At 43.0% G+C, this 24,525-nt stretch overlaps 1 protein-coding gene across 1 annotated transcript in view; it reads left to right on the top strand.

Moving 5' to 3' along the window:
- The first annotated feature begins 333 nt into the window (after positions 1-333).
- Positions 334-24,525, top strand: part of TMEM131L (transmembrane 131 like) — an 80,440-nt gene continuing 56,248 nt past the window's right edge. Inside the window, exons 1-3 of the mRNA XM_054383309.1 lie at positions 334-457; positions 813-883; positions 8,234-8,277. Of these exons, the coding sequence (XP_054239284.1) occupies positions 334-457; positions 813-883; positions 8,234-8,277 (239 nt within the window). The remainder of the gene's footprint in view (positions 458-812; positions 884-8,233; positions 8,278-24,525) is intronic.

The raw sequence follows: 24,525 nt of genomic DNA, 5'->3' as shown, positions 1-24,525 counted from the left end.
AGGGAGGGAAGGCACCAGCCACGACCGCCACCAGCCGCGGCCGGCCCCAACCACGCGCCATCTGCACACGCGTGGTAACCAAACTGATTTTGCATCATTCTGCCCGAACACCTCCTCCATTCCCTGCATTTCCCTCTTGGTTTGGAGACGGGGTGTGGGCCAGGCGGTAGCGTGGGACGGCACCGGGAAGGTGGTGCGGGGGGCGTGCCCCCGGGGCGTGCCCGTGGGTGTGGTGCGGTGGCGCGCAGCCGCGCGGCGTGGCCTGGGCGTATCCTCGACCGCCGTGGGCACCGCCCCCTATCCCCGCCCAGCCGCAGCACGGCGCGGCACGGCATGGCGGGGCTGCGCTACCCGCAGCACGGCGGCTACTGCCGCGCGGCCGCGGCCATGAACCTCCTGCTCGGCGTCTTCCATGTCCTCCTGCCCTGCTTCCGCCCCGGGGAAGCTCAGGGACAAGGTGAGGGCGCCGACGGGGCCAGTCGGATCTGGGGAGGGAGCGTGGGTATCGCCGCTGCCCACTCCCGGCGTGCGAGTGGGGCCGTCGCCCCCGCTCCCTCGGGCGGCTGCCGCGGTGGCAGCCCTGGGGACACAAAAGGGAGTTGCGACGTGGGTCCTATCCCTTTTCCTTGCTCCCGGTCTGGCGCCTCGCGGTGCCCTCCACGTTCCGGTGTTAACCGGGCCGCGCGTCTCTGCGGGCCTGTCCCGGCGCGGGGAGCCCCGGGCCGCTGCCGCCTGCAGGCTCCGGGCTCCTGTCTTCCGCCCTTGTGAGCCCAGCCGGCTCATCTGCGGTTTCTCTTTCTCTGTCCTCGCAGCTATCGAGCCCATCCCCGGCGTGGTGGAGCTGTGGCAAGCCGAGGAGGGGGAACTACTGCTGCCCGTCCAGGTGAGGGAGCGCTGGGGCTGGAGGCGGGGGGGGGGAAGGGGGGCGAGGAGTCGGGGAGACCATTATGAGCTCTTGAGGGGCCAGGGGGCGAGAAGTCACGGACCATTATGAGGTTCTGAGAGGCCGGGGGATGGGGGGAGAGGAGTCGGGGACAATTATGAGACCCTGAGGGGCCGAGGGGGGAAGGTGTTTATGCCCGAGGGGCGGGTGTGGGAGCGACAGGGGGTCACGCCGCAGCCACGGCCGGGGTCCCTGCGACTCCTCTCTCTGTGTGCCTCGGTTCTTCTGGGCTGCAATCAACAGCCTGTATTTTCGGCCTGCCTTTTCTTCTTGGGTTTTGGGAGTTTTATTTGTTTCCCCATTCTTTCTGTATTGTAAAATGAATGCATTTGTGCACGGTAAATACTGTGTATGTATATAGTGAATATGTTTATGTCTCAGACCTGCTCGGGTGAAGCCATTGTTCCCTCTCAAATGACACATCATTTATGATGTTGTTCCTCTCGTCCTAGCATATTTTTGTTGTGCTTAGCTGCTTTTGTTGAGCACTAACAAGGTTTGTTAAATTCTGTGTTGGCAAGCGGAGTCAGTATGGTGAAATGCATGGCCAGGCTGGTAAGCAAGGCAGGGCATTGGAAGTGGTGGTCTGGAGTTTATGGCATTTGAGGCAGTCATTTAACTTGCACTGACTGACTCTGCCATATGTTGAGCTGGGCCTTCCCAGACTTCAAGGCACCAGGCTCGTAAATGGGAAGAAGGAGTCCTTAGGGACAACATCTTATGTGAGAGGGAAACGAGGGTAATTTATTTCTTTTAAGCCATTATATCATTCTCTGTTTAGTGTTTAGCCCCATTAACATAGGGAAAAATAGCAGAAGTGTTCTTTCTTTCCTTCCTTAGCTAGCTAACAATTGATACAGCTTTCAGGCCCAGCATTTTGTATCATGGTGTTACAAAAATTATTATCTATTTTATATACAAATAATTAATTAAAAAAAAATGAATATTACATTGTTCAGAATTTGTGTAGTGCAGATGTAGTAGTAGCTAAGGAAAGGTACAGACTCTCTGTGCCCAGGGATGCTTAAGGAACTTGGCCTTTTGCTTATGCATTTTTTACCTTGAAGACATTGATATACATTAGATGTAGAACTGTGTAATGCAGTTGTTTATAGTTGTTTCTCATAGGGACGGTGCAGTTGAGTGATGGTGACATGATGTTTACTTCCTGAAGAGATTAGGTCTTTTTGGAAAACACTTTGTTGTTGAGCATCCTTGTAAAAATAATCTGTCGTGTGGCTGAAGGAAAACTGGGCATGAATGAGCCATGAACTTGGGGCGTGGATGAGTGTATGGCTCTGCTCAGTCCTTGCAGTAGTGAAAGGTGAAGCTGAGGCTGCTGCTTCTCTGCTGTATGTATGCAGGAAAGAAAACAGGTCTTCTGGTTTCAGTTGTGACAGTGAGGCATCAAAGTCGCAACAGGCTCACTGAAGTAAAAGGTGAACATTAAAAGCCAGATGAACCAGTCTCTGAGCACTAGTGGTGCATTGGCTGTTTTGTGTGGCTTTCCCCTCTGAGCTTGGGGACCACAGCAGCATCTGATGCATTGGTATCTACTTAAGTTGAAGCAGAAGGGCCTGGGTTTCTCAAACAGGTTTTAATCATGAAGTTTGGTTCTAGGATCATCCCAGATGTCCGTATGTCTCTTCCCATGTGGGTTTGGGCATCGCTCAGCACCTCTTAGTCTTGGGACCTGTAGCCAGATTTGAAGCCACCTTTTCCAGTTTTCAGGAGGAGGAGAAAAGACAACCTCCTCTTTGCTTGTGTGGATGTGACGAGGGACCCTTCCAACAATGCTCTCATGGAACGGCAGTACTGCTTTGCTGGTCATGGCTCTCCTCTGAGCACCTGAGGAGTCAAGGGTGATCCATCTTGCCATGAGATCCACAAGGTCCTCAAGGCGATACAGAGGCAATTTGGCATAGCTGCCTTCCATGGTGGCCATTACATTTTGGTAAGGGGCATCAGCAGAGATGCTGACATCAGTTTCAGAGATTTGAAAAGCCACTTCATCTGTTAGCACCTGACTGCCCATTGGTTGTTAGAGGGATGCTTCAGCTTGCAACAGGTTTATTGCTTGTCTGTTTCCATGCTTCACTAAAAGAAGTGGTCCGACTTACAGCTATGAGGAGGTTGTCCATGTTGTCTTCTTGTAGGACAGACTTTATCACTTAAACCTTCACAGAGGGTTGTTGCTCAATATAAGTGTGCCACAACAGTGGTGATGTGATGGTGAAGTTATAGTAAGAACTTCTTCTTTGCTGTTCAGTGGATAATACATGCTGCTTGATAGGAAATATTTAAGGAAGGGTTGCTTCATTCATGTGTTTAAAGATAGGTCTCTGGGAAGAGTTTGAGAGTGGGACGTGTCCTTGATCTGGTTCTTCCTGCTCCCTCTTGAAGGAGGGTGGGTGGGAGTGCATCTCAGGAGAGAGAAGGCTTCACATGCAGAAGCAAAAAATCAGGGAAGGAACCAGGCATGCTCCTCTCCTGAAAAGCACCTCCCTCCTGTCTGTGTGGCGCAGGGATACAGATTAGCTTGCCCTATCTGCCCATCCCTTTTGCCTCTTTCTGGCAGGTTACCAATGCTGCCTGCTGGATGCTTTTCCCTTTCTGTTGTGGCTTTGCACTATTATCTTATTTTCCATGCATCCTCAGCTGCCTGTGACAGAGGAATTTTGATAATTCCTTGATGCCTCCAGAATTTGAGGATGAAAGTTGGACGGGTCGGTAGCCCATTCAGCTGTCAGGTTGTCTGTACGCGCTTTTGTTCCAGGAGAAAGAACGTACTGAATAAAGACATCATATTAAGAGGCGAGGGAGGGGAAACAAAGCATTTTAATATTTGTAGTTGGTTTCCAGGCCTCTCACAGCATTGCTTTGTCTACGTGAACTGCATGAATTTGCATGCTGGATTGCAGCCGGCCAGGGCCCCCACGCCTCCACCCCAGTTGGTCGTTCTACCTTCTGTTTCCTCTTGCTTCCCTTTCATTGTTTGTTCTTCTTGTATGCCCTCTCCCAGCTTCCTTCTTACATGTATTTGTGCTTTCTCTTCCCCCCCCCCCTCACGATCTTTTGATTTTGGCTTCCTCTAAAGCCTGCAGAGCCACCTGGGGATTGCCCACCTACTGCTCTTGTTCCATAGCCAAGCCTGAAGGGTGCCCAGAGCACTGCAGTCAGTGAGGGTGTGCGTGGGCTTGTGTGCCAGAGCTGAAGAGAAGTTGTCTGTATCTAACACGCTGACAGACTTCCACTGGTCTGCAGCTTCCTCCAGCTTCTTCCTGGGCTGCCTTTTTGCTTTGAGACAAGTTGGGTTTCGCAGTCGGATGTGATGTATTCCCCTGTGCCCAGTTCTTTATTGTTGAAAGTGGTATGGAGTGTGGGACAGCCACATAGCTCCTGCTTTGCTTTCCTTCTCCCTTTTTCCCTTGACCTCATTTTTGTAGGAAGCATCCCTGGGGTGAGTGGCAGGACATCCGGTTTTGTTTTTTATCCCATCATTTGTCTTCAGTGTGGAAAAATGTAAAGTCTTGCCTACCCTGATGGTTGGGAGATACATGGAAAACCAGTGGGATTTTGACAAGGAAAATCTCTGATGTCAGAGGCTCGATTAGAGCAGTTGTGATTTTTATTCAGACTCCTTACAATTTTGTGGTTTTGCTTGTTTGTTTGTGACTTGTTAATACTTAACGAAAATGCTCAGGAGAAAAGCTCCTTTGTGTACGAGTTGACACCCAAGTCCTTCACTATGAAAGGCTGATAAAAGCTCCAAATATAAACAGTCATGTTGGAGCACTTCAGTGTAAAGCTGAAGGGCAGATAGTTAAAAGTTGTTTCACTGGAGAGAGCCCAAGGAAAAGCACAGTAAGAGTATCAGGTCTGCTGTCTCCACAGCCACAAGTGTATGAAAGGAGCACCAATGCCGTTTGTTGTTCATGGTGGACACCATTTAAAATATGTATCAGAGTCATGGCTGAGTGTTTCTGACTGTCAGAAACTGCTTTGGTGATTACTATTGAGCATCTGAAGGCAGGGGCAGGTGGATTAGGCTTCTGCAAAGTGGGGCATTCAGCACTTTCAGCCCCTTCAGTTCTGAGGGAGAAACTAATTGAAACTGAAATAATGAAGATCACAGAATTACGGAATTAACCAGGTTGGAAAAGACCTTCAAGATCATCAAGTCCAACCTATAAGATTAAGTTGTAGATCTTGTTATCACAATTGAAAACAACAATAAGTCATCCAAGGCAATATATACCAAACTTTTTTTGTGTTTGTCACTGCGATGTCTGCCTGGTGTGATGTGTTTTATACTGTTCTGGAATGCCGCTTGTAGGAGATGAGAGAGATGTTTCATTAGAGAAATGCCTTGTCTATATTTCAGTTTACTTGCAGATAGTTGGGAGGTAAATGTCTACCTATTTCACTTTATCGTGATAATGTTTCAGGATGCTTGAATTTTGGAGAAAAGAGAGAGATAATACAACACTTCCTGTATTATAGCCTGTTACAGACAGCAAATACAGAGCTGCTGCCTGGGTTTTAAAAGTTCTGCTTGGTTCTGAAAGATTTTTTTTTTCCTCTTCCCATGTAGTAGTGACTCGTCTTCAGTTCCTGTTCTTCAGTGCAGCACAGGGGCTAATAAGGTTAATTGTTCTGCGAGTTTTGAAAGCTTATGAAGACCTTGATCTTATATCTGTATCAGAGAGATGCGGCACTGCATCATGTCATTAAGAGAGGTGCATCCCAGGAGATATGCACAAATTGAATGTACCAAGTCACCTACTTCAAAGCAGAGTTTTTCTGAAAGCACACAATTTGTGTGAAAGCCTGAGACAGACTTAGGGTGGGAATTTTCATCCTCTTTGGGCTATTAAAATGTTCCTTTAGCCTCCCGGCTGAGCTTCTGGATGGTGCTGATAGGACTTCTGGCTCGTTGTCCGTGCAGATTATGCAGAAGCTGTCAGCCCAGGCTCCCATGACTTGTGTGACATGAGAGGGGCACTTTCAGGGGCTTTCTAGCACAAGATAAGCACCCAGCCATTCTCAGGATGAGGTTTCACAAAAGGGATTTTTTTTCATGCTGGGACCTCTGTTTTGGTTTCAGGAGTTGTTCCCTTCCACCTGTTTCACTGTAGTGCTTCTGTAGTGATATGGTGGTTTGAGAAGTTTTTTTTAGTTTGTTTATTTATTAAATCCTCAGTGTAAATATACAGCATACAGAGGAGAGAAGATAGGAGAAACCTGGACATAGGCCTCTGTGTGCATACTTGCAGTCAAGGGTGATTACATTTTTTTTTTTTCCTTTCACAATTGAGATTTTGTGTTGAGGCTGCATTGTAGATTGAGAAGGTTTCTTCATTGTTGTTTGGGAAAAACTGAAGAGGAGAAGTGGTAAGATAGCTAATGCTAGGAATGACACAATCCCAGGTTTCTGATGCCTGGCATATGTTAAGCCATTTAAAGGAGTTAAGCCATTTAAAGTGAGGATAGCTTGTCAGCTTCTTGTGGCAGAGAAGCCTTTTCTGGAGAAGGTGGATAAGGAGTCCTCTAATTCTGCTTGGTATCTGTTGTACTGAGGTCCTGGAAGTACAAAAGTAGTCTGGAGAAGCTGGAAAAGGGATCATGGGTTTGTATTGTGCTGGTGGAGTCTAACAGCAAGGCTTTAGCTCTTTTGAAGGCCAGGTGCTAGGATCTCTGGATAGGTAGGTTGGGTTGTGCTGAAGAGCTGTGTGATATGCTGCAGATCCTGGACAATTATCATGATATCTCTAACCTCCCTTTAAGGGCAGGCATACAGGAAGATTGTCAAGTCCTCAAATTAACTTGTACTTCCCTGTCAGTCTTGTTACTGATTTGGTTATGCTATGACAAAGGCTGTGCTGCTTCTGTTTGATCAGCTGCTTGTGGCAGAAGATTGAAGTTTAGATGCATCTTGTAGCTTTTGGCAAGATCTGTAATAATATTAGCTGTAATAATTAACCATATTTGCTGCCTTAGTGTGGTTGTAATTTTTTCTCCCTTTATGAAGCTCAGGTCTTCAGAAATCCTGCTCTCTGGTTTGTTCAGTAAATGAATAGGGCTACCTGTTCTGCTTAAGCATTTGAAGCCTGTTCAGTGTTTGTGCAGGTGATTTGATTCCACCACACACAACTCCCTCTCACCCAAGTACGTATGAAAATAGGAGTTAGAGTCAAAGCTGTTGACTTGGGGCCTGTTCCATGATGCACTTGCGTTGGAAATGTGTAGGAGGGGTGGTAGAAGGAGCACCCTTTTAATTTCAAATGGTGATTATTGGGGTTTTTTTTCTGCCTTTTCATTGCTAGGGTCTGCGGCTGATGTCTTGTGGAATCATAATGTGCAGAAGCAATAGCTGGGAAAACTTACTGGCTGTTCCTGGCAGAAAATTCTGACCTCTTCCTGAAAAATGTTAATCTCTCTAAAGTTATCCTGGTTTCATCAGTGCCTGTTGGGTGGTTGTAGCATGCTCCGTTTTGAGTTGTACCTAAAGCTTTTCTGGAGGTCTTGGCTGATTCAGAGCAGTGACCTGCTTGTTTTAAGTGGATTTCCTACAGGGAGTTCATTGAACCAATGCTTGTGTTCATTTCTGTAGACAGCTCAGAGTGGTTGTGAATCGTAAGCTGGCACAGCTGAACTGTATGTCTCAAAAATTATCTTGGTCCAACAACTGAGCTAAGGTGTTGTTTAATGTGCCTTCTTTTTCCACTTTCTGTAATTGCTGCTGATCACTGATAAGATTGGAGTTTGGAATCTTGCCCTTTCATTGGAATGTGGTATTTTACCTTTACCATGTGATCTGAATTTCAGGGCGTTTTGCATCTTATTTTCTCAGGCACTGGCTAGTGAAATTTGCTGTCAAGGGGGCAGATAATTTCAAGGTGGGGGAAACAGTCTTCCTGTAGTTTGAGGATGATTGATGGTTTCATACTGAAATTGTAGGTGTGCAGAATTCTGTATAAATGCATTTGTATAAATGGAAAATGAGTCTGTTTAGTCAACATTTGGAAAAAAAAATAGTGGAGTAGCTGCATTAAGTTGCCATTTATCTTGGCAGAATGAGCTGAAACCTGAAATGGGATTCATGGCCAGCATCTACCTTACATGGATCACAAAGAATCACAGTAGGAATTTTAGATTCCTAAGTTTGTATTTCAAGCAAGTCACATGAAAGTCCATCTTTGGGGAGTTAAAAATAGTACATATGCCCAGTTGGCACATACTCCTGTTGCAGTTCTGAGATTCTCACAAAGTGTTTTTTCTGTTTGTCAGGCTGATTCAGAGGAGGATGTGGAAGAGCATCCACAAGAGCAAAGGTAAGCAAAACTTGAGTGAAGACAAGGTTATTGGAGCTTGTGTTGGTTTTTGCTTTAGGAAATACTGAAGTGTAATTGGACAGACTACTAAAAAATGATTTTTTTTTCTGCTGCATATTAGATTTGGATTACTTGTGAGTTGTGATTTTTTTTCAGCTACTGTTAATATTATTTTGTTAGCAAAACAAGAAAATATTACTTAGTGTATACTGAAAAACCGTCTTGCATCTTCCTCCATTGTTTGTCTCTAAGCTGCATTAGCTTTTCATTGCTTTTACACAAAAAAGTGTTTGTTTAATTCTACTTTACTATATATTTTGTAATTAATTTCTTTAAACAAGAGGGCAATTTTCTGTTCCAAAAGTGGCAAATGTAAGTAGTCTAAGAGTCTTAGCGTGCACCAAGCTGGAGAGAGAAGTAAAGATGTAAAGCCAAAGGTATATTAATGTCTTCTTGTGGAACAATAAATGTCCTGCCTTATTTTATAAAATCAGACAAATCATAAAACTTTGAAGAGTTGTACCCTCAACTCTGCTGTTTCTGTTAGTATCAGGCCTCCTCTGTTTTCAAGGGTTGGGCAAATAGCATCACAGATTATTTTTCAAATACACATTGTTTCCTCTGAGCATCCAGATTAAAATGCTTGGACATCTACCAGTGAAACACTTCCTTCCTTTGGTATGTGTTAATGTGGGTACAGCTCACAATGCCATGCCAGCCAGAAAGATCACAAGACTTAAAATAAACACATGTAGCACCAATGTGCTCTGATGACTGCAGTTAGCCAGAAATGCTTTTCTCATTTATCTCTCGTCTTTGCCCTTTGCTTGGGTTTAATGAAACAGAAGCCTTGCTAGGAGCTGGTAGAAGGGGTAAGCATAAGGACAGGAAAGGGATGATTATGATGTGTCTGTCCTGCACTGCAGTGCTGCTTTGTGCAGCTTTTGCCCCTTTCTGTCCTGTCGGGAGCTGTCCGAACACAGCTCTGCCTTAGGGTTCCTGTGCCTCGTATCCATGGAAAGGGCAAAGTTAGTGTAGAAATAGGATGAGAGGGGCAAAATACTGAATGTTGATGTTTTCCCTGCACAAATACAGAACTTTATGATTTTTCAGATGGCGACTACTGTGGTTTTGATGAAAGATTTTCACCGTGTAAGAATGCCCTTTTAATTGAGTGGTAGTCAGAAGACAGGAGTCTCAAATGCTGTGTTTAAGATGATTTCTGAGATTTTTTGCTAGCAGAGTTCTAGTTTTTGAAGAAAAAAAACAAAAACAAACAAAACGAAACCCAAACACCTTCAGCTGCCCATTTTTTCTGGAGGTGGACAGAATAACTGGCTACTATGGCAATAATAAAAATATTGTTGAAAGATAAATACTTAAGACTCAGGCAAAAGTGGCTTGATTTTTTTTTTTTTTTTTTGGTGTCATTTAGGTGCTTAAAGACTTTTTTTTTTCTAGTAATTACTCCTTTGCAAAGGTGAACCATTTTCTGAAAATAACATTTGTAAGGTTCACTTGCATGGATGGAAATATCCTTCCATTGTCATACTGAAATGCTTCAGGAAGCTTGCCTAAATAGACACTGGTTTGTGTGCATCTTTTAAACTGTTTTGGTTTGCTGCCACATGTAAACGTTGGTCTGTGTTCTCTGTATGCTGAAGGAATGCTACATTGCGGACTTTATGAAGAAGACATAGCACAAGTATGTTAGGAAGACTAGATTTTATTAGTTTCTTTCCAGATTATCTTTCATTCCCTTGTCTTATGTTACTGTATGGTGAAATCATGGGGATTTCCTTTTCCTGTAGCAGCAAAACCTGAAAGCTTGCAGCATCTCCATCTCATTGTCTGCCAGTGTGCCCTGGGGGAAATCAGCTAAAGCTACTGAAATTTGATATGAAGCTCCTAGAAGCAAAGCACCTTAAAGCAGCCCTGTGAACAGGAATTAATGGAGATAGAGAGTTCAATATTTTCCCCAGAGCTGAAGAAGTAGAGAGAGTTCCGCATCTTGAGCCATAAAGCAGAAAGTCTCTTCCCAGAACATTTTTAATCAGTTTTTAATTCTGAGTTGATGGGTTCTCTTGGGAGCTTGCTAGCCTGCTTGAAAAAAAAAAATAAATAAATGGTCTATAAACTGACTTTGTCTGCATGTGTGTCACAGGATCTTGCATTTGGGCTGGGCTTCTTGGTTTTCTGTTGGTTGTGTCAATTCTAATTTTTGTAAGAAGCTCTTTCAGAGGTGAAGGAGAAATGGGTAATTTGGAGGTCTATGGGTTTTCAGCTGCCCTGAAAGAGAAAAAAATAATTAGCAACTATTTAATTTCAAGTCTAGGATTCCTGCCTTTGTGATTGCTTGGATGCTACCACAGGTTGGTTTCTGCTGTTCTGTGTCTCTCTGTATCAGACTCTGAAATAAGAAATGCTGAACGGTAGATACTTGGGTTGGATGTACTGCTTCAGGCCCCAGACTTTGACACTATTCAGGCCATGCATATTTGGAATAGCCTATACAAAAAGCCTCAGGTTTCTTTAAAAGCCTGCTTCTTAAATTTAAAAGTCAGCAGTAAAAAGATGCTTTCCCAAACAACTTTGATTCAGGAAGTTTTGTTAGAGGAAAGTCAGTGACAGATCTTAACTGAAAGTTTTGTTGTTTGGGGTGGTTTTGTTTTGTTTTTCCTTCAAGCTGGTGACTGTTCATTTGCCTCAGCTGGCAGTAGCAAACTTTGAGGTTTCAGGTGCTTGTTTTTTTTATTATGCTTTTGCTAAAGCAGCAGAATGAATCAAATGCAGATGATGGCATAAGTTAAGGGGCAAAACTATTAGGTAATGTGCACAAATGATGCTATCAAGGTTTTTAGCTTTTAACCTTCAAAGAAGCAGACATTGGACTACCAAAGAAAAATAAACTTTCACATGTGTGATGCTCTTAATCCTTGATTTTGAGGACTTCTAGTGAAAGGTCTTTGAGGATCCTGTTTCCCAGGTGATACGTTAAAAGACTGAATGCTGTATTTGAGATGTGGAGCCTGTAGTCGTAATAAGTGATGTGCATTAGTAGTCTGCAGGAAAGGAAAGCCATACAATGCTGTGATTAGCAAGTAGAAGGGCGTTTTCTAGCATTAACCTGTGACAGATTGTATTTTGCTTTGAGTTGATAGGTATCAACTGCTAGGAAAGCTATCAGTGTGTTGCATTTAGCTCAGTCAAGCATTTCTGTTGAACTTTGCCTTTGATCACTGGGAGCACGTTTGACCCCATGGAATGGAGGTCCTTGGGGCAGTAGATGGTATCAGCTCCCAGTGGGTTCTTGCTGGGGTGATAATTCAGCCCCAAGAGTGACAGGTGGTACCCAGCACTTTAACCTCTCTGAACTGGGAGAAGTGGGATTACTTCTAATCCTGTGATTTTTGCTGTTGGTGAAATAGCAATCCAAATATGGTAGGGAAAGAGGAAGGTAAAGGTATCAAGGGAGTAGCTTACTAATCACCTGAGAGATAGCAAAGCAGTTAATGTGCAGAGACTGCAAAATTACTTGGGACTTCAGCAGATAATTAATAGATGCAGTTATTTGCTTCAGGAAAAATCCAGAGTGGCTGGGGAGAAAGCCTGCTTCATCTTGCAAGGTCGTATGTAGCAGTTTCTCACTGGCCACAGTTTTCTCTCATCTCCAGTCAACAGGCACAGATGAATTTGATGCTATGGATGGACAATTAAGACACTTCAGGGGTGACTCATCCTTCAAAAAAACCTGTGGTTTAATTCCATCATTTCTGACAGTCCAGTTCTTGGAAAGCAATGGCATAGAACTGATGGTATGCCTGTGTAACAGTTAAGTAGCTTGGGTGGTGGCTAAATCAGGAAAAGAAAGATTGAAAAATAGATTAGGATCAATGGAATTTTTTTCCTTCATATTTTTACTGAAAAGAGTAAACATTGATTTTTGTGCCAGAAGTGTCCAAATATTAAAAAAAAAACCCTACAATGTTTATATGTACTTTTAAAATATCTTTAATAAAGTCAGACTTACTATCCATTGAAGAAGTATTTCAAAGTGAAAAGCTGAAAGGTAGTTTTGATAGTATCAGTGAGAGTTTAAATTGAAAAGAACCATCCTAAAACATTATTTTCAGCCTGAGCTTGTATTGAGTACCGCTAATTATTTAAATTGTTGTTAAACTCACCCCCTAAAAGTAGTTGAAAAATTACATCAAGACGTTTCCTAGGATATGCAGTTTTATGGTTTTTAGCTTTAAATAGTTTTTAAAGGTGGTTGTGCTTCCCCCCCCCCCCCAAAATAAGCAGAGATTCATGTGCGTATTAAAAAAAGCTTCATTTCTTGCTAAAGCCTTTTTAATCACTATTAATGCATTTCAAAACCTGCCTGGATGCATTCCTGTGTGTCCTGCTCTGACAGGGTAGCTGGACTGGGTGATCTTTTGAGGTTCCCTCCAACCCCTACCATTCTGTGATTCTGTAACATACTTCTACAGTATGCACAGAATAGGTGGTTTTTCTGGGTTGTACCAACACTTGCTTCATTATTGGTTAACTTTTGGTTTTAATTGCTAAGTTACTGCTGTTATATCCTAATCACAGTTTCATCAAATTACCAAGGGACTCCTAATTTTAAGTTTTACTGGCTGCCTAAAGAAACTAAATGTGCTTTATGTAATCCGTAGAAGTAACAGAGTGTAAATGAGATGCACACACCTACCTATTACACTTGCATGAGAATCCCTAATGAAACACCTGTAGAAAACAGGATAATATGAAGCTAGAATAAAACAAGCTTACTCAAAAAAATGTCTAGAAGAGAGCAAAGTTGTAGAATGTCTTGTGGATGAAACAGATTGTTTTAGAAAGAATTATCGCTATTACTCTTCCTCTACTTATACTTCTGCCAGGTGCAGGTAGGATGGCAGGCTGGACTCTTGCTGCTTTAATCCTTTATCTCCGTTTTATGTGTTGTAATTGATTCACTTATGAACTTTGCCTTGCTGAACTTTGTATTAAATGCTGTTAGGCACAGCTGGGCCCTCTGTGCATTACTTCTTCCAAAATATTGGTCCTTTTGCAAAATCGTGTTGCTTGTCTGCTGATAAAGAGTGTAAAAAACTGTTTGGTTTTGGTTATTTCTCATGGGACATTGCATGCTGGTGCTGTGTGCTATCAAATGACTCAATGATGCATTTATTTGCTTCTGAGTTTCTGAAGTGAGAGCAGAGACCTGTGCCAATTGTGTTGAGTTTCACACCAGACTGATCCTGTGACTTTTTAGGATCTGGAGTGAATGGCCAACAAGACAATCCTGCTCATTCTGCAAAGAAGTGGCAAGCTTCTGTGCTCACTGTAGGTCCTAACTGACCTTAACTGAAGTATTTTAAAGATAATGTGTGGCCAGATTTAATTACTCTTTGATTGTAATTCTATTAATTGTCAAAGCCTTGTCTGCTCGCACTGAAAAATTTCATAGAATCTATTTCATAGAATAGTAGAATTGGTCTGGGTTGGAAGGGACCTCCAGAGGTCATGTAGTCCAACCCGCTCTGTACTAAGCAGGGACATCCTCAACTAGGTCAGGTTGCCCAGAGCCCTGTGGAACCTCACCCTTGTTGTTGTGAGCCCACTTGGGCTGGAAGAAGCCCATGGTCAGATCACTGAATATTTGATCTGTATTTCAGCTTGTACATTGACCTAAAATGGACTTTCTCATTTATGGATAATAATCTGACTTTGAGAAATGAAGCCAGTCTTGGTGTGGTAATTGAGAATTACCACACCTGTGCTTTCACATGGCTTCCACTGCCTTGGAAAGCCACATAGGCTGTCTTTACCCCAGTTTCTATACTGGTAAAAATAGCAAGCAGTGAGAATCTCCGCCCAGCTGGGGCTGTAAGGTTGCTGTTTGCACAGGGATTAATGTATGTGAAAAAGCTCTATTTGTGATTACTTGCTAAGCTTTCTCACATGTATTGACTTGTTTTAAATGGGCAAGTAAACTGCTTTACATTTTAGTGTCCTTTCTTTTCTTCTATTAATAATTTCTTTACTTTCTTTTTTTGCTTTCTATCTTTTCTGCAGATCTCTTGCATACCTTTTATGGCTTACCTACTTTCTCTTTAGTTTCTGTCCAGGCCATGACTGAAATGGTTGTAGTTTCTGTACTGCAGGAGGAAGAGCCTGTCTTGTTCATTCTGTTGCTTCAGTGCTGTCCCCTGCCTTGTGCGGTCCTATATCAGAAAATTTCTCTGGATTAAAAGCATTTCTTTGTTTTATTTTTGTCAGGTTAGCATTTAGCTGTGATCGTTCTTTGGTTTTGCTGTTGCTTTCTGGGGCAGCAAGAAAATGGGCATGAATGTGCTTCCTTTGTCTCTTCCTCCTGCTCTTCTGGATGATTGCCAGACCTGACACTTGCAGGACAGCATCTCTCCTGTTCTGCTCCCAGGGAGGCCTGCTGGTGTCTCAGTGTGGTTCTGGTCCAGACCTTGTGGTGTCTTCCTGCTCTTTCCTCAGACCTACTGGGGTGGGTGGTTGCATAGTGGTACTCTTGCCAAGGCTCTCTGCTCCTGTATCAACTGCAGTGCAAGAGGAACTGGGGGGGCATCCAGCCAAATCTGTTGCTCTGTGCACTGTCGGTGAGATAGATGAGCAGGTTTATCTGTGAAAGTGTGACGCTGAGAAGAATATCTTTTACGTTGGGAGTAATGCCTTGTCTAATGAATGGATTTTGGGTAGGAGGAGGATGGAGTAAGTGGATCAGTGTGATGGATAGCACTGCAGGTAGCTCATGATGTGGCCAGTTGTACAGCCTGTGCCCCTGTTTGGAAAGTCAAAGGCAAGTGTACACACACATCATCTGCTGTGTGTGGTTTGAATTTTTTTTTTTCAGATTTTTGGTAAACCCCTGTAGCTTATGTTTTGGGCAGAGTCCTCTCAGAATACATGGTCTTTAGAGTTAGGACATTAGGCATACATTGCCTTGTTTCTTGTTCTGTGTTTCAGTACTGGCTACTTTTACAATATATGTAGCTCAGAATAGGAATTCTCATACTTCTACTTAAACATTTCAGTACACTAATAATAAATTTCAGATGTATGTTAATCCCATGATTTGTGGGCAGTGGGTCATGAAAGATTTAGCTTTAGACATCTATTTTTAATAAATTGGTTTTGCTCCCTTGATAGCTGCATCTTCATTGCTCTTAAGAGGGCTTAATTTTTTTTTTTTTTTTTTGGTAAGCCAAATAGATTTCAGGTAACTTTATATCTGATGCAATGCAATAAAGTCTTATAAGCAATGCTGTTACTTGCCTCTCATCTTCCTAGAGACTTAAAGATAGCACAGACCTAGCTTATAATGCCTCATGTATTTTTATTTGACTAAGAAATGTGCTCTGGAACAGCTGTGCTCCTGCCCTGGCAGTGGCTCTGAGTGCAGGACTTAGAGGCAAGTGGCTGAAGGAGCCTTTCCAGTCATTTTAAACTTAGCCAAAGCCATAGTAACTTAAGTAAAACGTGGACAGAAAAAGCCAATAGCTCATTTGTACCCCTTTCAGTTCAGTTGTGGCCTAAGTTTAGAGAAACATCTTATTTACATTGTCTTAAACGTTTTTTTTAATCCACTTTCTTCAGCAGCTGCTTTGGGAAGGCACTTTTCTTTGTACTGATTATTGTAGAATGATCAACTCCCCTCTTTACAGAATAGTCCTGCCCACTTCAGGGAGAGGAAAAGTATTAGCAAGTATACTTGCAAGTGACAGCAGTGTATATTAACTACTTTGAAGTGTTTGGAGTGCCCATTGCATACATTTGCTTTATATTTGTAGAAGACTTTAGCTTTAATCATCTAGGAGAAATTTGGTCAGTGTGAATAATTTGTCTACTTGTCTTCTCAGGGGTCCACCATTCTGTGTTACTTCCAGTCTGCCACCTGAGATAAGGAAGACAGGAAGGCAAAGCTGGCTATGCTAATAGTCATCTTATCTTCCTCTCCACCTCTCTTTGCCCCCTAAAGTGGTATACAGATAAACTACCCTTGGTTTTTTGTGTGTGTCTTAGTAACTTTTAGAAAGTGCAATGGAAAGCTGATTAGACAAGGGCAACTCAGGTTATTTTTTGTGTGTACAAATCAGACCTTGTGCTCTGTAGAACAAATGGATTTTATATACTTTTTAAATACAGGAATTTCTCAATCAGAAACAATCATCACAAATAAGTGTGTTTTTGTTTTTCTTGGAAAACATTTTCCCTTCTGTGATGGTTTGAAACTGTCTTTTTAATTTTTCCTTGCAAAGTTCAGAACAGAGAAAGTGAAAGAGTGTAAATAAGTCACTATTGGGTGTAAGAAAGCAAAATACTGATTGTTCTAAACACTTCCATTGGATAGATAGAAATGTTTAAGAACTATTACCCAAAACAAAGTAGGCATTCGGCACATTCTGCGTTCGGCAGTGGGGGCAGTTGCTGGGCTGGCTCACACCGACACACCTTCTCTCTCCCTTTTCCTTATAATTTTAAGAGAAAGTGAGAAGTATCTATCTGGTATTGGTTTTTCATGAAGCTCTCATTTTATGGTAGCCTTTCGCGTCAGTATGTTGTGAGCTGCAGTCAGTGGTTTCCCATCTTGCCCACCTGGATAGCAGAACTCCACAGATGCCAAAATTACAAAATCTGAAGTGCAAAATAATGGTTTTTATAACTTCCTATTAAAATTTAGAAGTAAAAGTCGGCTCTTGTGAAGACATGTGAAGCTGTAAGGACCTGGAAGTAAAAATGAGAAGGTTAGGATGATGTCTCATCTTCAGTGCTGTTGAAAACATGGACCATGTTGACCCTGGTTCATGGGTTTGTTTCAGTTAGAAACTGGGCTTTCTGAGCAAGAAAGTTTTGTTTAAATGTTTATTTGCAACAGTGTGCTCCCTAAAGAAACATGAGAAATAGAGAAAATAACTCACTTTTTAAGCCTAGAAACTGTTCTTTTGATGGTGCAGTAACATAGCTGAGCTTGCATTATATAATACCTCAGTTCCTTTGCAGTCCTGAGATTTGAAACTGGTCTGGCCTTCGGAGATGGTCAAGGTTTAATCCCAGATGGCAATTTATATACAGTAGGATGATAATTTGATACGCTTGAAAATGTTTGGTAAGTCTTTCAGGAACCTGATGATTCTATTGTCATCTCTCTGCACTTCTGTCTCAAAACAATGAATTCTAATTAAGTGGTCTCTGCTTTGCAAAGAAGATAGAGAGATAAATGACCAGTTTGTAATCAGCTTAATTTCTGCTACTATCTGCCTTTCTGGTGGCACACGTATTTAAATTCTGAGTGGGAATTTCCCAGCTATTTGTAATCAAGTATGAGTGTTGATACCTGATGTAATGGAAGGCTAATAATCTCTCTTGTTTTACTATTCTTGGTTCTTCTCTGTGCCCCTTGAGTGCTGCCACCTTCTTACAGCCCTGTTTCCCCTCCTGATTTACTGGAAGGCTTCTCCTAGTCACCTGTGGTATGAGTTTATGCATGAGAAGCTTTTGCAGGTCCTAAGAGGCTCCAAAACGGGATTGTTATATAGACACCCAGATTTCTGGAAGCTCTAGAAGACAGCTTTCTGTCACTGCAAGTGCTGCCATCAGCTCCTGCACACTTCTTTCAGAGCTGACAGTGTTTGGCAAGCAATGGATTCAAATGCTAATGCTAAATGTTTTTTGTAGGTTTGTTGGCTTACTGAGGTCTTGACCTTTCCTGGAGAGCCACTTCAGTTATTTCTGTGATTTCTGGTTAATCAAAATTAAGCAAAAAAGCCACCTGGGATCCTGCTTCCTGCTGGTGCTCTTTAACCTGTGAGCACTTGAGGAGAGTTCCTCTATGGGTAGCCTGTGGGCTCAGGGAGCTCTTTGCAGTCCTTCAGCTGTAGGTATTTGTTTCTTATCAGTGAGAACAGAAATGGGTTCAGCTGTCTTGTATCAAACCAAAACTGGGCCATATGAATGCATGTGTATGTGCTTGAATGCTGTCTGGCGTTTAGGAGACTGATCCATGTTTGTTGGAGCAGTGTGTTGTGCTGCTGTTGGGAATACACTTGGAACAAAGAAGGACTTTGGAGACTTATTTGACTCTGAGCCAGTAGTCTGTGTGATGTGTTTATCACTGGAGAGAGAAAAAACAGATGCATGATTGTTTTTGTATTATTTACAAGGAGGATTCTTTGTATGGTTTCCAGGGTCTTGCGGTTCCTGTATATTGTGCTGCCTTTTAACTCCCTTGCTGTAATGTGCTTGGATGAGAGGGACAGTTGCCATAAGTAATTGAAAACACACATGTGGTGTTTTTTAAGGCTCTTAGACCCCCTCACTGCTCTGTATCAGAGTGCTAGGGCAAAGTGCACCATGTTCTTGAGGCTTTTTTTGGTGGGGAAAATGTGAAAAGCTGTTAATTACTCATCTGTTACAGGCTGGCCATTTTATGGACAGGTGAAGCCCATGGATACATTTCACTCCATTTGAAACCCATCTTCATATTGTAGTGTTAGCAGAAGAGTTGTAAGGACAGCAGCCAGGCAGAGCTGACCTGCCTTGTGTCCTGGAGCTGGCCCTTGGAGACAGGCAGGGTCCATCTCCACCTGTTGGTATGTGATATTGCCTGTGGAGAAGCTCCCTTGCTGAGCCACCCCCCCTGTTGGTATGTGATATTGTCTGTAGAGAGGCTCCCTTGCTCGGCAATGGTGGAAGAGTAATTTCAAGACAGAGCTTTAGATGTAGAAAGGCTGGTCACTTCCAGCTCCTGCAGTGAGAGAGAATGGTGAAGGAGTTTAATTTAGTGGCTTTGAATTGCCCTCCGGAGCAGCCTATTTCCCCTAGTCTTTTTGGAGGGAGAAGGAATGGCAGGCTTCCTAATTTCAGAACTCAGAGTGCTTGCGTCCCCTCAAGCTCTCCTGTCTCTGCTGCTTCCTCTGTGACCTGCAGTTTCCTTATGCCTCAGAGGCTAAGGCAGCAGGTGAAGTTCAGTAACGTTTTCAGACCCAGCACTGCTGACTTGCACAGTGAGCCTGGCCTGCCCTCCCCACTCTGTTTTTTGTACAAGTTCAGAGACTTGAGATGCCCAGCCTCAGTCTTATTCTGGGGCAGCAGCTGTGGCTGGCAGTCTGCACCTCGGGCACTGCAAGAATTTCTGCTGCAGAGTCGAAGGGCACCCCTGCAGCCGACAGACCTTTCTTGGGGAGTGGCTGTGGCTGGCAGCTCCCATCTGCTTCAGCACACAGGCTGCTTCTCTTCAGCCTGCTCCTGCTTCCTGAGGCTCAGAGCAGCATGTTGGCTAAGGCAAAACCTTACTGGAACAGGACTCCTCCATTCATGCATGGTCGCCGGCCTGGCCTGAGGAGAGAGGCAGGGCAGCCACTGAATTGCAAATGGTGCTGGTAAGACATCTTACCTAAGGCACTGCCAAAAACCACTTGGATGTGATGCTGAAACTCTCTGGGCTAGAATTTGGCAGTGAGGGAAGGATGGGGGGTAATTGCTACAGAGGATGGGGGCGGGCGGCGGGGGAAATACGGTAAAAGGAAAAAATGACTGAAGATTGTGAAGAAGAACAAAAAGGAAAAAAGGATGCCCCTGATGATGAAAATCGAATGTGAACAAAGATACTGATAGGAATGAAAAAATGAAAGCTTGCTTATCTGGGGTGATATGTAAAGCTGAGAAGGGACAACAGCAGATTGCGGTCTAATGATGAAAGTTGCACAACAGCAGGAGGGAAGTGAAATGAAAGGAGGGAATGACTGATTCATACCTGCTTGCACCTTGTGTGACTGCCACCTCTGCTTAGGTAAAATCATTTTAAGGGTCTGTGCAAAATGGAATCAAGCCTCCCTACCCCACTTCTGGCAGAAGCAAGCAACAGTCCTGCTGCATGCTCGTTTAATGTCAGCTGTCCCACGGGGTACAAGGCAGCCAGCAAGTCAGACCTCACTAGTGACATTGTAGGTCACCTCTTAACACTTTGCCTACTTAGAGTGTTGTGTGTGCTGAATTAGATTGTCCTAAAGACTGAAGTTTTTGGTTGACATTTTAAAATTAAGGTCTCTGCAATAAACACATCAGTAAACATACAAACAGTGAAGACCTGCACAGAGGGGTGATGAACATGTTATGAACATGTTAACCATATATAAGCATAAATTGTGTAATTCATGGGGTTTTTTTAGATGAGGCTGTAATAATGAGGAGCACTGCACTGCCCCTGGGAAGTGAGCAGCTGTGTAGTATTGTAGAGTAAGTTTTGCAGTTCCTTATTGTTTTGTGGATGTAAGATGCCTGCTTAATTTTTGTGCCTGTGTGCTAGTGCTGTGTGCCATGTGCTGGTTTGTGTCTAAATCTTGATTCCTGGCAACTGGAGGAGGGTAGGGAGTTGAAGGGCCTGTACTTGACCAACTCCTTGACCCGTGCTTTATATGCTTTGTTGCTATTAACTGTCTTTCTTCAATAGCTATTGTCTAATTTCTGTCTTGGTGTGTTCTGTCTTTTATTTGAGTCCTTTGCTGCAAGCCTGCTGCCTATAACCCACGAGGTGCCTGCTGACTGCTTAGGTATTTCTGTGGCCTGTTACTGACCCAGTTTCTGCAGCATTTAAACTGCCCTTTTGAAGAGGGAACATTTCTGGTCTTTGTGAGCATTGCCTGTGTTGCTGGGATAATGTGGCTGGTCCCACAGATGCGGGTAGTTGCTTTAAAACAAACACTACTGCCACCACCCCCCACCCCAGCCCTGAATGCCCTGCTTTCAGTCTTGCTTCGATTTTTTTTTTTTTCCCCCCCTTTCCTTGTAAATAAACCCAATTATTAATGCCTTATGGCCATTGAAGCAGTGGTCTGTATGTTCTTGCAAAAATTACTGAAATGCTCGCTGTGCAGAGAGGGGAGGGCAGTGCTCAGCCATAAAGAATGCATGCTTCCATTTTTTTTAAGATGGGGACCTTCACTTTTCTTCTCAAACTGAGCAATTTTGTTTAGGACTTGGAGAGCTGCAAGTTGTCCTGTGTCTGGTATGGCTTTATTGCAAGGAGGTCTGACAAGGAGGTTAGGTTATGCTGGATGCTAGTGCAATGACACCGTGTTTGAATGCTCACTTTTTTTTTTATTTTCCCCTCTATCCACTAAAATTTTACAGGCTGTGGAAAGGTAAGATGAGGTGTCAAAAAAAATGACTGTGGAAACTGCAAAAATCCAAATATTACCTGCTGCTCACCATGGTTTGGAGCAGCACCTATCGCTTCCCTGTTCCCTCTGTGTTTTTGCCAAAAGCCACATCTTCCATTCTGGAAGGGAGAGGTCCTTTACAAAGCCTTGTTGCCCATTTTTAGTGTGAAACATTGCCGTGGAGCGACACGAAGCCCGTTCACAGGCTGAGCTTCCTCTCGTGCACTTAGCTCGCACATCTATCTGCTCATTCAAATGCACCTGTAAGAAGGGATGAAGTGCTCCATTCTGGGTCCATTCCAGCTGCCCCTCTGCCCATTAGAAAGCCCACTGGCTTCAGTGGGACTTTGGGCAAGTCTGGTGGTTCCCATGTGGGGCCATGACATTTATTTGCTTGTTACTTTGCAGAGGAGAGAGTGGTGAGAGACATATATCCCAGCTTGGCTAAATACCCCTTTGTGCTGCACAGAGATCTTTGGCCTGTATGAAGGAGCTGTTCCTCTCATGGGCAACTTTACAAACTCTCTGTCAAATGGATTAATTAATGTGTGGAGCATGCAGAAGTGAAGCACATCCTTTGTAGCGGAAGCACATCTCTGGTTTGAGGCTCTTGAGAAACTAAAAATAGTATTGCTGATTCTTTACCTTTAGTTTCACAGGTGAAAATTTCAAGTTGGTAAACTTGAATTAGCTTCTTAGCTTTGAAATAAAGGAGAAAATGCAGGATTCTGGAGGAGGTGGAGTTCTAATGTAGTAGTTGATTGCAAATACCTTAACTGATAGAAAATAATCAACAGCTGACTTCCTGCTGTCTCTTTCTGCTCATTTTTCTCATTTTCCTCCCCAACACCCCCAGCTATTCTGCTGAAGGAAATGAATGTTACCTCCTTGGCTCAAGGTGCCCCTTGCTAGAAATCAGAACTCTAGAGCTTAACATGTCAGCCATAATATACCTGAGGGTTTTGTGGTGGTAGACATTTTGTTAATAAACCTGTGAAACAGGGTGTGTTTCATACATTTCTATTTTGTTTAGTAGCAGAAGGTTGCAGCATTTTGTTTGTCAGAAGAAAGTGGCTCAGATATGCTATGCATTGACTTCAACAGATGCCAGATATTTTGTAAGGACCTAGTAATTTCTGCAGTGAGCATTGTAAGTACTAATCCTGGTAATTCCAAGAGTTTTGAAATTTTTGCCAGTTTGAATCTTCTGATATAAACTTTTTCATACCTACATTTTAACGACGTCATCTAACGAAGCATAAACATATGGTGGTATTTTGGAGTACATCATAAGCACACAGCGAGAGTGGTTCCTTTTATTCATAGCACTAAATCAAGGAGCTGTCCTTCTATTATGCATACCATGGCCCAGAACACTGAGTGACACAAGGCAGGCAAGTGCAGCAAGCTGCTCTTTACAAAAGGGGCAGCTGAGGGAATTTGGCAGGCCATCTGCATGGTGTCATGACACTGTGGGGGTTTACTTGCTTTAGGTGAGGAACTGGAAATGGTCTGATGCTGTGGAGAACTCCCCCTTTCTGCCTGTAAGAGGGCATGTACTTAAGTATAACTGGAGTTTTGCATGGGGAGTTGGAAAAGAAAGGCTTTTTAGTCTGAGAGCAGGTATGCATGACTGTGCTATTGAAGCACATACATGAAGATGAAAATGCACGGTGCAATCAGTTAATAAAAAGTAAATTAACAATAAAAGTAGCCTGCAATTTTGTAAAAATTGCCATTGTATGTTAAAAGCTTTTTCATAAGGAATAAGTTCCATATTTGTCTGGAGCAAACACATGTCCTGTCTAATAACTAATATTACATATCATATCTGTAAAATGGCCTAAATACAGGAGGTTACTGCTCCAGGATAAAAAAGGTGCTTCATTAAGTGACACCAAAACATTTTGAGGGGGACTAAAGAGGGTAGAATATATCCCAACTGGGAGGAGTGAAAAACATGAACAAGAGAGTGATGCTCCTTTGATATGGAAGTGTTGGTTCTGTCCTGAAGCTGCTGTTTGGCTGTTCCTGTTATGTTAGTGATTTCTGTTTTAATCTCTCCTTCTTAAGATTTGATAATGGACCCTGTGGTATGGGAGAGAAACCTTGTTCCCCTGCTCTACACATGATGACTGTGTATAACTGCAACTTCACCCTGCAACAACATGCTTAAGTACCTTTAAGTAGTGTGTTGCCTTGCTCTTTTTATTTCTTTGCATCATATTTTCACAGTCATGCATTGTGGCTTGTGGAAATGCTGTTCAGTAACATTATAAATTAGGTATTCTTAGAAAGCTAGTATATCTAGATTAAATTCTGGATAGTTTGCCTATGCTTCCAAGTTTTAGGTGAAGTTTCATCTCTTAGAGAATGAAGTTTTTAGTAAGTCTGGGAATCAATAGCAACAATACTTTTTCTCCTTATATAAAACTGAAAGCCAGTCTTGGTGTGTTACTCAAGCGAATGCTTGGTAAAAGGATTTTGAAAGAGGTGCATGTAGTTAAGTTTTCGAGAGGGACTTCCCCAGTGCCTTATCAGTTTTAAAGTAGCTTTCCACCTGATGCATCTAAACTGTGTATTGCAGTGTTTGCTTTTCCACATTATTAGTATTTGAAGCAGTCTGGTAAACTACTCTGTAGATAGACTGTACGGTTTTGCATATTGAACCCTCTCTGTCTTCGTATGCTGGCTTAAAGAATGGTGTTGGAAGCTCATATGTAAACTGCTGTGCTTGGAAGTTGATACTCAAAGATTATACTTTGATTTTAAATATTTGGGCTGAAATTCACAAAGGAGAAGAAATGTGAAGTCCAGGCTGATGTTTTCCACTATTGTGTCAAACTTGAGTTTTGCAGCTTTTGAGTCAGGAACTAACGAACTTCTCCCTGGCATCTTTTCAGGGCAGGTGGTATCAGGTGTGCTCTCCAGACCAAAGAGAGTGAATTGAAGGCAGACAATTACTACTTTTTTAGGTCCTAGGTCTCTTTTTTTGGGTATTTTCTTAGCTTTGATTATAGGTAATGTTCCTTTTCCTGGTTGTTTTTTTTTT

Source organism: Indicator indicator, chromosome 8, assembly GCF_027791375.1.
Source record: "Indicator indicator isolate 239-I01 chromosome 8, UM_Iind_1.1, whole genome shotgun sequence".
Taxonomy (NCBI): domain Eukaryota; kingdom Metazoa; phylum Chordata; class Aves; order Piciformes; family Indicatoridae; genus Indicator; species Indicator indicator.
Note: the sequence above shows the minus strand (reverse complement) of the source record. Positions and strands in the feature narration are given on the sequence as shown.